At 47.2% G+C, this 13,441-nt stretch overlaps 1 protein-coding gene across 4 annotated transcripts in view; it reads right to left on the reverse strand.

Moving 5' to 3' along the window:
- UROS (uroporphyrinogen III synthase) overlaps positions 1–13,441 on the reverse strand; it is a 44,573-nt gene continuing 31,132 nt past the window's right edge. For 3 of the 4 annotated variants that reach the window (XM_054982956.1, XM_054982954.1, XM_054982955.1), the window contains 4 exons: positions 4,885–4,970; positions 3,891–3,968; positions 2,736–2,834; positions 1–1,061 (listed from right to left, as the gene is read on the reverse strand). In XM_054982956.1, the coding sequence (XP_054838931.1) occupies positions 936–1,061; positions 2,736–2,834; positions 3,891–3,968; positions 4,885–4,970 (389 nt within the window). In that variant the 3' untranslated portion in view covers positions 1–935. The remainder of the gene's footprint in view (positions 1,062–2,735; positions 2,835–3,890; positions 3,969–4,884; positions 4,971–13,441) is intronic. The other variant, XM_054982957.1, reaches the window with a different exon arrangement.

Genomic DNA, 13,441 nt, shown 5'->3' on the forward strand with positions numbered 1-13,441 from the left:
TATTCATAATATGAGTTCTTCAACCCAAGAAGTTTTAAAAACACAAACTAAAAGCTAGAGCACGCTTTTATTTTGTAATGGTATTTTATTTTGTTTACTGAGCTGGTTGATCTCTCATCATAGAAAATATGAATAAATCCAAAGTGGCACTTTCAGTCAAGTGATAAGTGGCAGCTTGCTACTATTCCATAATAGCAAAGACTGCCAAAATAGTAAAAATGTATGCATGAGGTAGGCTGAATATACAGAAAACAATGCAAAAATCTTCCCCAAACAGCAAAGTATGGACTATATAAAGATTACATAAGTTAATTATTTTAAAAAGTCTATCTTTTTTTAAATTTTGCAAATCCCAGATGCAAATAAAATGTCATGTGGACTATAAAACGTTACTTATATTAAATATGAAGTTTAATAAGAAAAGATTAGAGCACCTAACATTTTATATCTAAAGCCTACTCATTTATGCTAGCTCTTTCACATTTATGAGGGTGTAACAAACAACAAGGTACAAACTGTGCTGAACAATTGCCACTATGTCCAATTTTAACATTAATAATTGAAATTTGTATTTACCACTATTATTTATATAATATAAAGCTAAATCTGCACATAACTTACACTTAAAAAGAATACTACATTCCCCATTGACAAACCATGCATTACATGTTAGAGAGACCTTATTCCTACTAAGCTTCCTTGGGCTGCGATCCCACCGAGAATTTCTACATACACAAGGGCTGCAGGATGATTTTTACCCATTCTCCCTGCCTAAGACAGCCCATAACATCCCCTGAAATGCTGCTTTGGTGACATGGCAACCCACAGGAATATCTTAGGGGAGAATTGATGAAAATCTCCCCTATACCTGCAGAAATTTTAGATGAGATCTAAGCCGTGGACTTCAAATGAGTCAGCTTACGTGAACAGCAATTCTACAAGTGGAGACTGCTTTTAATACCAGCGGCGAGATCTTGTGGAGTGGGGCTGATAGCAGTGCAGTTCACAGTGATTCCTTCAGCGGCCATAGCTTCAGCTGTTGTTGGACCTATGGCTGCAAACTGAAATGATAGCCTCATTATTCAGTATACAGATACAATTAGCTCTTGCTATACTGGTCTGATGCCCGATAAAATTCTTCCTTGCAAGGGATCGATTTTAAGGTCTATTCAGAAATGTTAGGATTAGTATTCCAAGGTCACATTTGAATTTGGTTCTGAACTGTTTTTCAAAGAAGCATCTGAGGAGTAGTATTTGACCTGAAGATACAAATACCAATCTATAAACCTGCATTATCTTGCCAACATAATTTAGACCACTGAAAGTTAATACATCCCTTTTTAATTGCTGCTACTAACAGTCAAATTTGAAAGGGCATATTAAATAAAATTTACATAACTGCTGCTAAGTTCAGCTTGGACAGCAGAAAATTCTAAGTGCCTCTTAAGACATGCTTCTCTCAAGAACTCTGTTGATAACAGTTCAAAGTCTACCAGTATTGATGCCAACAAAAAACTCAAGAAACAATACAGGCCTCGAAGTGGCTCTTGATACCAGGAAACATAAATGGACAAGTTAAATGTTCTTTTTGCTACTTATATTCCCTGCAGCTGAAATATAATGCTGGCTGATTCTGCACACATTGGATAATGCACTTTCAATGCACTTTATCAATCATTTGAGGTGGATTTTTTGTTCCGCACACAAAAAAATCCATTCCAAATGATCTATAAAGAGAATTGGAAGTGCATTATCCAATGTGTGCGGAATCACTCACTTTCCCTTTCATTACCTACATAGCCAGCATGTAACTATCTAGGAGCAGAACTGCAAAAATCCAAAATGAAGAAGCTAAGCTCCATCATAAACCGAAGTAGCTTTATCTTGATCACAAACCAAATATTAGGGATTCCCCCCCCTCCCCGATATCTTACAAACAACAATGCTCTTCATACTGGTGAAAAGAATTACAATCTGTAGCTGTTTTCAAAGCATGTTGTGAAATGTATTAGCTTTTAATGTACAAGACGCTTGGCTAAATAACTGGAGGACAGCTTCAGGTGTAATTGACATAAGTATTTTCAACTGTGTAATTAATGTCTTGTTGCACCCTGAAATACTAGTAATATGAATCAGACACACTAAATGAGTTAAGACCACCTCCTAAAACAGGCAAAAGGAAACTATTATTTCCCCATATAAAAATATCTTTCTACAGAGGGTTTTAAGCAGGGGTCATTTCGTAGAAAAAGAGCAGGAGGAACTCATTAGCATAACTCATTAGCATATGCCACGCCCCTTGACATCACCAGAAGTGTGTCATTAGCATAACTGATTTGCATATGCCATACCCCCTGACATCAGCGATCCTGGCTGTTTTGGACCCAATCCTGGCCATTCAGGGCCGAAATTGGGCCCAAAATGGGGAAAGGGGGCTGAAAAGGGGCCCAAAATGGTCAGGGTAGGGCCACTGCTGAGTGGGAGAGTGATCCACCACCCAATCCAGCCACCTGACATGTGACCTCTTTGGGGAACTGCCGGAACTGTGTTCCGGCACGTTCCCCCTCAAAATGAGCTCTGGTTCTAAGGTAATTAAGAGCTGCCACCTGCATTACATACCAGTTAAGTAAAGATAAGAAAAACGAATGATGAAAGGATGGCCAGCAAGTCAAACATAAATCACTCTTCTGTGAATTATTTTGTGATACTTCCAATAGCTGCTGGGATATTTTTACCTTAATGTGGGGCAGGAGATCACCAGATAATTTCTGAATCTGCTTCAGGCAGTATTTGACACCAGATGGACTGAAGAAAGTAACACTTGCAGGAACACCCTATGTAAAAGTATAAAAAGAGAGAGAACATCTACTGAAGTACAGTATTACTATTTAGTTACTATTTTGCATCTTTTACCAAAGGCTTTGTGATGGGTTTCCTTGATCTTCACCAATGGCATCTGCACTCCAAAAGAGAGAAGCTGCTTTCCAGTTTAAAAGTTAACTATGAAAATGGCTGCATAGATTACTCTAGCCATCAGCATTGCTTCTCTTCCATATGCTTAATTAGATCACAATATATTTGTATTTTTTTCTCTAGAATATGTTGCAGAAGTCTGATTTTCTAGTTACACCTAGAGAAGTCAACCAGAAAAATGAGGCTAATCTCAAATAACTATTCCGAAAGCAGAATCAGCAACTGAACAAGCATCATGCAAGTTTATAGAGCTCTACTGCCAAAGTATGTTTTGATTGCTTACATACAGGCAAGGCAAATGGTAGCTTCTTAAGCCTTATAGTACCACTGCAAATTTGATTTAAAATCCTGACTAAGTAAGGACAATGACTACAGATGCAAGCTATAGTACACATTAGATGGGCTCTGAGTTCCAAGACTGAACACATCTAATTGTAATAGTTAACTAGGCAGCTTATTTATTTAAAATATTTATATCTTGCCCTTCCAATAAGCTTGCAACACAATGCAACAAACTATACACATAAACAATCCACTCAATTAATCCCACAAAAGCTAACTCAAACCACCCACAGCAACAAAACAATAACAGAAATCCAAAGTAGTAGAAAAGAGCAAGAGGCCAGTAGCACCTATAAGACTAACAAAATTTGTGGTAGGATATGAACTTTTGTGAGTTACAGCTCACTTCTTCAGATATGTGAACTGTGACTCATGAAAGCTCATACCCTACTACAAATTTTGTTAGTCTTATAGGTGCTACTGGACTCTTGCTCGTTTCTACTGCTACAGACAGACTAACATGGCTACCCATCTTGAGAAATCCAAAGATCATATCAGGAAATTCAGCAATTTGCTATTTCAGGAATTGATCTGTCTCAAGAAAAATCCCACTGAAATAACTTGATCGTACATACTTTTCTGAAGGCTAGTAGGTGGAACTCTCTGTCTGAGGCCACTCGGGTCCGCCAGGATCGTGTATCATTTAGGTGGGCCTGTAAGACGGAGATGTTCCACCAGTCATATGGTGGAGGCTAATTTTAGGCCATCATTGCCGAGCCTTCCAATGGTCTCCCTCTACAACGGGTATGGAGAGTCCACTCCCTCTGGTTGTCCCGAAAGGGGCACAGTATTTTATCTGTTTTTATCTGTATTTTATCTGTTTTTATAATTGATGTCAAGCTGTATTTTAATCCATGTTGTACCTCGCCCTGAGCTCGCTTGCAGGGAGGGTGGGTTAAAAATAAAATTAATAATAATAATAGGCAGTAGCTCTTTCTCTGTGTCCAAAAATACTTTTGAGGTTATGGTGACTATAAGATCTTGTGTGTATTACTGGGTGAGAATCCTCTAGCAAGGGCCATTCAACTCAAGACAGCTGTTGGTTGATAGTCAGACAAAGCCTCTGTTTGTCTCAGGAGCCTCTCCCTCCTGTCCCAAGGGGGCCTGACACAAAGTTTAAGAACCACCGTTCTAATGAGTCAATCTTGTAACTGGAGCTGATCAAACAGCATGCAGGCTATTATGACATTTGAGCTAGCTCCCCATAGCCATTCGAAATGTGGGATAAAAGCAAGAATTCTGAGATCAATGTTCAATTTAGCAAGGTCAGCACAAAGCAGCATCATGCTCAGACAGGCAAGAATCATTAAAGGTGTAAGGTGCCAGTCTGATTCATTTGCTTCCTGAATACATGCTCTTGTACAGAGGAACAATCAGTTATTCATCAGTAGATCTACATATTTTTTTTTCTGAATTCAGTCTAAAAGACTGCTTTATATATATATATTAGTTTTTAAAAAGACTCTTTGTTGGCCTGACTTCTTCACAACTACAATATTGACTTATATAGACAACCAACAGAAAATTATACATTTCTCACGCTACATGATGACTCATATGCTAAAATACCTGTTGTGAGAAGTAATTCCTTAAGGATTCATGAAGATTAGCATGTTGACTAGTTTGATAAACGGTAAGGCCTTCCAGTGCAATACCTGTTAAAAAAAACAGTGATGGAACAGGGTTTTATTAGTTTAGGACCACAATTGCATTGTGCCAAACATTGGGAATAAGACCAGACCTATCTATCATCATGAACAGGGATGCAAGAGGGGCCGCCCACCCAAATCTACTTTTAGAATTTCAGGGAGAACCGTATCAGGCCCAGATGCCTTTCCTGATTTCAGTTGACCAATCAGATCCTTTATTTCATCAGAGGCCACTGGGGGCCATTCAGGTAAGCCCTCCGAGGAAAAGTCAAGGGGATCAGCAGGGCAATCTGATCATGATGGAACAGGGATAGAAAATATTGGAACCACGCGTAAGAAAAGACAGACATATCGGGATCCTTGGCACAAAATGCACCCAAAACTATGGCCCAGAATATTTTCAAATCATTCAGAATTGTGGCCTGATACAGTTGCTCCCACTGAATGGTGACATAATCATCCCTCTTCCTTTCAATACACAACTGTGACTTAAGCTGGAAATAGTCTAGGGGGAGAGATAAGTCTTTGGAATCACAATGTAAACTATATATATTACATAGCCAAGTTTTCAGAGCTCTGCATTCCCTATCAAACCAAAAATCTGAAGGATTGCTATTCCTCTTACTTATACTGCCAGATTTTATACACAGTGACTCAGACATGTGAGATATTAAAGCATTATATTAAAGTGTTATAAACTCAACAACTACTCAAGTCAAGTTTTTTTTCTTGAGCTCAGATCCTCTATAATTGGTGCAACTGACCCTGCATCAATGTTGAAAGCATGTAAAACAGGGTTAACATACCTGTAACTTATGTTCATCGAGTTCTTCTGTGCTGACACACATGGGGACTGCGCAGGCGCAGGCCAGCCGCCGGAGAATTTTCTAGAGCTTCCATGGCTCCGAAGGGGCCGTTTGTCGCGCGCCTCAGCGACCGTTTTCCCGCCCAAACGGTCACATGATCCTCCAGCGACCAACGGCCCCTTCCCTCAGTTCTCCCTTGCCGCCGCTTGACCAACACATTTCAGCCATAACACCTTAAAAACACCAATTTCCGTTACAGCCATCACATTATTGTGCATTGGAGTTCACAGCGGGGTAGGAGGGAGGGTTGTGTGTCAGCACAGAAGAACTCGATGAACATAAGTTACAGGTATGTTAACCCTGTTTTCATCTTCGTTCTTCTGTGCCTCCACACATGGGAGTGTACCAAGCTTCACACAATAAGGAAGGCGGGGGTGAAGTCCAACACAATTTTATTGAACAAACAAGAACAACAACAAAGAGATATGCATATACACCTCTATGTAAAAAACTGTGTAAGGACACATAAATACTCAATATTTACATAAGTATACACCCCAAGGTACATATATACACACATTCACTCAAGGGCACCTAACAGGTACGCCAAGAAAGCATTCCCAAGACTCCCTCAGGAAAAAAGGGAGTGTAGGACAGCCTTAGCCACAGATACATCCTGCTCTGCATTGACATCGACGGCGTAATGCCTGACAAAAGTGTCTGCAGAGGACCATGTGGCTGCTTTGCAAATATTAACCAGGGGCACTCCCCTGAGGAGTGCCGAAGAGGATGCTTGGGACCGCGTGGAGTGGGCTCTGACATGAAGCGGACAAGCCACCCCCTGCCAGGGAATAGGCTTTGCTTATAGCCGTCACAATCCACCTAGACAGGGTCTGTGAAGAAGCCCTGTTACCTTTGTCTTTGGCCCCAAAACATACAAACAGGTGAGTACAGGAGCGGAATTCCTTTGTCCTATCCAGGTAATAGGCCAGGGCCCTCTTCAAGTCTAGGGAATGAAGGGCCTTTTCCCCCTTAGAGGAAGGGTGAGGAAAGAACGCAGGCAGTGAGATATCCTGCGAGAGATGGAAGGCGGACACCACCTTGGGCAGAAACCCGAGGCAGGGACGCAGGACCACCTTGTTGGGATGAAACACAAGAAAGGGAGGGTCGGACCGTAGTGCAGACAGCTCACTGACCCTTCTGGCCGATGTGACGGCCACCAAGAATGCTACCTTGTAGGATAGCATATCCAAGGGGCACGTAGCCATAGGCTCAAACGGAGGCAACATGAGACGTGAGAGCACCAAGGACAGCGACCACTGAGGCACTGGAGCCGACACAGGTGGGTAAAGATTGTACATGCCCTTAAGGAACTGGCGGGATTGTTGATGAGAAAACACCGTAGCACCCTCAACTCGGGCGTGAGCAGCTGATATCGCTGCCAGGTGGACCTTGAGGGAGGAAACCTTCAAGCCCAGGCCACGCAAGTGGCACAAATACTCGAACACAACCCCCAAGGGACTGCTCTCGGGCACCACCCCCTTGGCAAGTGCCCAAAGTTCAAACCTGCGCCATTTGGCCGCATAAGCACGCCTAGTGGAAGGCCGACGGGCATTCAGGAGGACCCTCTGTACCTCGTCAGTAAAGCCTACAGGGGAGGAACGATCCGCCAAGCCGTCAGGTGCAGCGTCCTGGGATCGTGGTGGACTAGGCTCCCGTTCAGGAGAAGGTCTTGCCGAGGGGGCAGACTCACATATGTCCGTTGGGACATCCGCAGGAGCTTCGGGAACCAAACCTGCCGGGGCCAGAAGGGGGCCACCAAGATGCAATCTGTCCCGTCCTCCTCTATCTTGCACAGGACCCTGGGAATCAAGGGGAATGGAGGAAACATGTAGTGCAAGCCCTGCGTCCACGTAAACTGGAAGGCATCCCCAACAGAGAGGGGGTCGCTCCCTGCCCTGGAACAGAACGTGTGGGCCTTGGTGGTCGCCGCAGTGGCGAACACGTCTATCACTGGATGACCCCACATCTGGAAGATCGGCCCAACGCACTCTACGTTCAGTTCCCACTCGTGATCCAGCAATGGGACCCTGCTGAGGGCATCTGCCCGGGCATTGTCTGACCCAGCCACGTGAATAGCACGGAGCGACACGCCGTTCCTGATAGCCCACTGCCAAGTGAGCGTGGCTTCCCGGCACAGGGCCATGGACACTGTGCCCCCCTGCTGATTCACGTAGTACATGGCAGTCGTGTTGTCCGTCTGCACCAAGACCTGACGATTTCTCAGCAGTGCTGTAAGAGACACAAGTGCAAAACGAATGGCCCTTAGTTCAAGCACATTAATATGGAGGGTCTTTTCCCTTTCAGACCAGACATCCTGCACAGACACATCACCACAGTAAGCCCCCCATCCCAACAGAGAGGCATCAGTGGTAACCGTGATGTCATGGTGCTGATACCCAAAGGGGGTCCCTTTAAATAAGTTGTCATCCGACATCCACCAGTCCAAGGAAAGGAGGATGACTCTCGGGATAGAGAATTTAAGGGACGGAGGGTGCAGCAGAGCATCGTACCTCCGCACAAACCAGTTCTGGAGAGGGCGCATACGCAGCCTAGCAAAGGGCACCACAGAGGTGGCCGCTGCCATATGCCCTAGTAAGCACTGGATAGTGCGCACAGACTGGAATCGGTTCCTTTTAAACATGGACACTAGACCCCTTAGGGACCGAGCCCTCTCCAAGGGGAGCAGGGCCTTACCCTCCACAGAGTCCAACAGTGCACCAATGTAGGACACCTTGCAGCTGGGCACCAGTTTGGACTTTTCAAAGTTCACCAGGAGCCCCAGGCGTTGGCAAGTGCTAAGTACCAAGCCAATGTCCTGCACCAGCCTAGACTCCGATTCAGCCACGATGAGCCAGTCATCGAGGTACGGAAAGATGGTACAGCCTTCCTCCCGTAGGAAGGAAACCACAGGGGCCACACATTTAGTGAACACCCGCGGGGCAGTGGAGAGGCCAAAGGGGAGCACCTTGTACCGGAAAACCCTCTGCCGGTAAACAAAGCTCAGGTATTTCCTGTGCTCCTTCCGTATCCCCACGTGAAAGTATGCGTCCTTTAAGTCAAGAACCGCAAACCAGTCACCCTGTTTCAGCAAGGCGATCACAGCCGCCAACGTAACCATTTTGAATTTGGTCACCTTGAGGAAGGCATTAAGGCCCCTCAAATCTAAAATGGGACGTAAGCCCCCATCCTTCTTAGGGACCAGGAAGAACCTAGAGAAGAAACCCTTTACAGAGTCCTCATAGGGCAATTCTTCCACAGCACCCTTGGCCAAGAGCGACACGATCTCCGCATCCAGCTCGGCCATAGTGTTATTGACAGCTGTCAGGGGTGAACCGCATCTAGGCAGCTCAACAAACTCCAGCCCGTATCCCAGTTCAACAATCGTTAAGACCCATGAGTCAGATGTTATTGACTCCCACTCAGAGAGGAGTGGACTCAGTCTGTCCGAAAAGTTCGTGGATACGGCTGGCGTGACCCGTCAGTACTGCCTCCCGGCGCCCTGCTGATCTTTCTGCTGGGCCGGTTGCTGTGCCGGACGAGGCTTGAAAGGCCGACACCTCCTCTGCTGGTGTGCGGGAGGGTAAGGCCGCTGCTGGTAGGCCGGATACTGCTGGTAGCCCGGCCGTTGCTGTTGGTATCTGCCCTGGTAGTGGTAAGGGCCGGACCGGGGAGCGTACCGTGACCTTGAGGAGGGCTTGTCCACTGGAGCCAGACCCAAGGACCGCGCCGTCTGCCTGTCCTCCTTCTTCTTTTTTAAGGTTTCATCGGTGGACTTGGAGAACAGCGAGTCCCCCTCAAAGGGCATGCTCTCCACCCTGGAACGCACCTCTTGGGACAGGGCCGTAGACCGCAACCAGGAGTGGCGCCTGAGGACCACAGCCGAAGCCATTCCCCGAGCAGCAGTGTCAGCAGCGTGGCTCCCAGCATTCATCTGCTGCTTAGACAGCCTAACAGCCTCTGTCTGCAACAGGGAGACGACAGCCTTCTGCTTAGGCGGGAGGTCTCGGGTATAGGACGCCAACTTCTCCCAGAGGTACAGCTGGTACCCTGCCATGATGGTCTGGTAGTTGGCGATCCTCAGACCCAGTGAAGAGACAATGTACTGACGCCTGCCCATGGCATCCAGCTTCTTCCCCTCCTTATCGGCAGGCATCGAGGAGTGACCCGATCGTCGGGGGTTGAATTCCTCCGTGACCAAGGAGGAAGGTGGAGGGTGCTTCACCAACGCCGGCCAGGTGCCCTGCTTGATTTTGTAGAGCTGCTCAATCCTCTTGGATGTTGGAGGCTGATCACAGGGCACCTGCCACACCTTCTCCACGATCTCCTCAATACCCTCGAGCATGGGAAAACCAACGTACGCCGGATTATCCCCGTAGATACGCTTGAGGAGCTTGTCCTTGGTCTGGGGGACTGCTGAAGAGATATCCATCTCTAGAGCCTGGGCCATCCTTGCCATCTGGTCGGCGTAGATGCGGAGATCCTCGAACGGCGAGTCCGCAGATGGCACTAGCTCCTCAGCTGGCGACGGTTCGGACCAGGACTCCGACTGGAAGCCAAAACTCTCCACTTCCTCCTCATCGGAACCGAGCTCGGATTCCTGAGCCTGGAGTGGAGGGGGAGCCCACGCCGACCTCGATGTCGAAGGCCTCAGTTCCGACACGGAGAAGCCCGCAGGTGCCCCCTCCCATTGGCAACGGTATGGCGAGGGGAGGTAGGAAGCCTGTCAATGCCGGGACGCACTGTCTCCGGAACCATGCCGCTCACGACCGACCGGAGGTGGAGACGGACGGACAGGCGACGGACGGCTCCGACGAGGAGACGGGCTCGGTTCCAGCCTCGGCGACCGAAGGGCAGGCGATGGTCGGCTCCGACGGCGCGGGCTCGTCTCCGGCCCCGACGAGAACTCTGCGGGCACCGTCTCGAAGGCCATCGGATCCGGCACCGGCACGGAGATGTCTTCTGGCTCGGGGGAGCCCAGATGAGGGGAAGGCGTGTGAGGAAGCACGATGACCTCCTCCTGAGGAGCGGGACGCGGCGACCGATGATGCTTGGTCTTCTTCTTCTTCTTAGCCGGTTCCGAAGAAGACCTCGGAACCGACGCGCTCCTCGCCTTCGAAGGGGACCTCGGCTTCGACCTCTTAGACTTCATCGGAATCGATCCGGTCGTCGGTTCCGATCGGGGACTCGGTACCCGGATCCTCGGTTCCGATGTCGGTCTCGGATCCGACCTGGTGGACGACGCGCTACGGGGCGGCCGCACCGGTCCCTGCGCTGGAGAGGCCGCTCTCGACGCCGAGGCACTCGGGGGACGCGGTTTCGACCCCGACCTCGCGGAGGCCACTGAGCCAGCTCTTGATTGCCGTTCGGCAGAGGGGCTAGGGCCGGCCTTGGGGGAGGGCAACGGAGCGCCTCCGGACATGACCTTCTGCCACAGGGAGGAGTTCAGTCGGGCCTTGCGCTCCTGCCGGGCCTTACTGGTGAAGCCCTGGCAAATCTTACAGGCCGACACGTTATGGGTCTCCCCCAAACAAAACAGGCACAGTTCATGGCCATCGGTCTTGGCCATTTTCGTGTGGCATTGGAGGCAATGCTTAAAGAGAGCCTTTGAGGCCATCTTCAGGGGCACGCGAAAGGAAGGTCAAAAACAGTCCGAGTCAAATTACCGAGTCCACGACAAAGTCCAAAACGAGATCCGAAGAATAGTCGAGGTCACGAAGTCCGAAGTCAAAAGCCAAGCAATCAGTCAGAATAAAGCACGAAGCACAAAAAAGCACAGAGCAACGAAGCTCACGTTCTCTCCAAGCGGCGGCAAGAAGAGAACTGAGGGAAGGGGCCGTTGGTCGCTGGAGGATCACGTGACCGTTTGGGCGGGAAAACGGTCGCTGAGGCGCGCGACAAACGGCCCCTTCGGAGCCATGGAAGCTCTAGAAAATTCTCCGGCGGCTGGCCTGCGCCTGCGCAGTCCCCATGTGTGGAGGCACAGAAGAACGAAGATGAACACTTTAATATCTCACATGTCCAAGTCACTGTGTATAAAACCTGGCATTATAAGTAAGAGTGTGCCTCTGGTCAGTGGCTGTCTTGCCCCTGTGTTCCTGAGATACAGCTTGGAAATTTTCCAGCCATAGGAAACAATGGGGGCAGCTTGTTCGGGGGGCACTTGGTTTGGGGGTAGTTTGGTTCTTTTGGGCTTCCTATTGCATTTTGGAGTGTGCCCCATGTTTCTGTCTGGGAGCAAGCCTGGAAACTTTCCTGCCATAGGAAACAATGGAGAGTGGCTGGGCACCTTCTACATGGGGCACTTGGCTTTTCCAGGGCCTTCAGTCTGGTTCTGTTCATTTTTTTCTGGGTTGAGCTTGCATTTGGGAGTGTGCCTTGGGCCAATGGCAGCCTTCCCTCTGTATGTTTCTACCTGAGAGCCTCCTTGGAAATACTTCCCCCATAGCAAACAATACAGAGTAGCTGGGGGCACCTTCGTCAGGGGTCCATAGAATTCTTCCTGAAATTTGGGGAGGGGGGTCTTCAGTGCACAATCAGGAGTAGGTTCCCTGCATATCTTCTGAAGTTTCCTTGAAAAATGCCTCTCCCAGCCCCCTCCCCCCAGATAATTTTCTCCACAGGGAATAATGGACAGATAAATCCAGGGTTCTCTAATCGGTGCAAACCAGATCAGAGAATCTTTCCCGGATTTCAGGAATCCCAGATTTTGGGGGGGGATCCCTGAAACTCAGATTTTTAGGGGGTGCACACCTCTACTCATACCACTCCAGCAGTGGCTTCTACTTTGCCCCATGCTTCAATACACTCTGCATGTGTACGGGTGTGGCTTTTGGAAATGCTTTCACATTGGGCTGTAAAGAGTAGCCACCTGGAAATGCTGGTGGTTTTCCCAGGCTGGATGTAGTCTAGAAGATTACTCGTGGCTCCTCAATCACTTTACCTATCAATTGCTATCTCTCCTGGATGTTCCTGCCCTGCCTCATTTTACAAAATGAACAATCAACTATTCTAAAGCTTGTGGATCCTCCTTACACTTCACATTTTAAAACCTTTTTGTTACAATATTGTTGACAATACATTTTATGTAAATTCCATCACACACAATTGACTCACAGTAGAGAACTCAGAGGTTAATATTTGATGCTGCTTGTTTGAGGAGACAGAGTTTCTATGTTATCAGCTTTTATCATGTAACAGTTGGTGTCTGATTTGATCATTTTAAGATATTTTATGTTTCTGCTTTGGTATTTGTCATTATTAGAGCTGTTGTTATGGTTTTAAGGGTTTTCTTCCTATTTTTAGACTTTATTGTTGCAACCATTTATTGCCCTTTTAATTCCTTGTAAACTCTCTTGACAACCAAATCGTCTCATAGTACAGGACAGAAATCCTTAACATGAATAAAAGATAAATCTGTAACTTGCAAAGTAACCACCTAAAAATAAATGGCAACTGTTTTAGTTACAAAGAATGTGAAAAGCAGAGGAAATAAGATGGATTCTTTTTTACAAAATTCTTTCAGTGCTTTAAAACAAGTATGTAAAACCTATCACTGTTCTTGCAACAGGCATCATCTCACTGAGCTCAAATATTTATTTAATACTTTTA

The sequence above is a fragment of the Eublepharis macularius genome, chromosome 6 (genome assembly GCF_028583425.1).
Source record: "Eublepharis macularius isolate TG4126 chromosome 6, MPM_Emac_v1.0, whole genome shotgun sequence".
Lineage (NCBI taxonomy): Eukaryota > Metazoa > Chordata > Lepidosauria > Squamata > Eublepharidae > Eublepharis > Eublepharis macularius.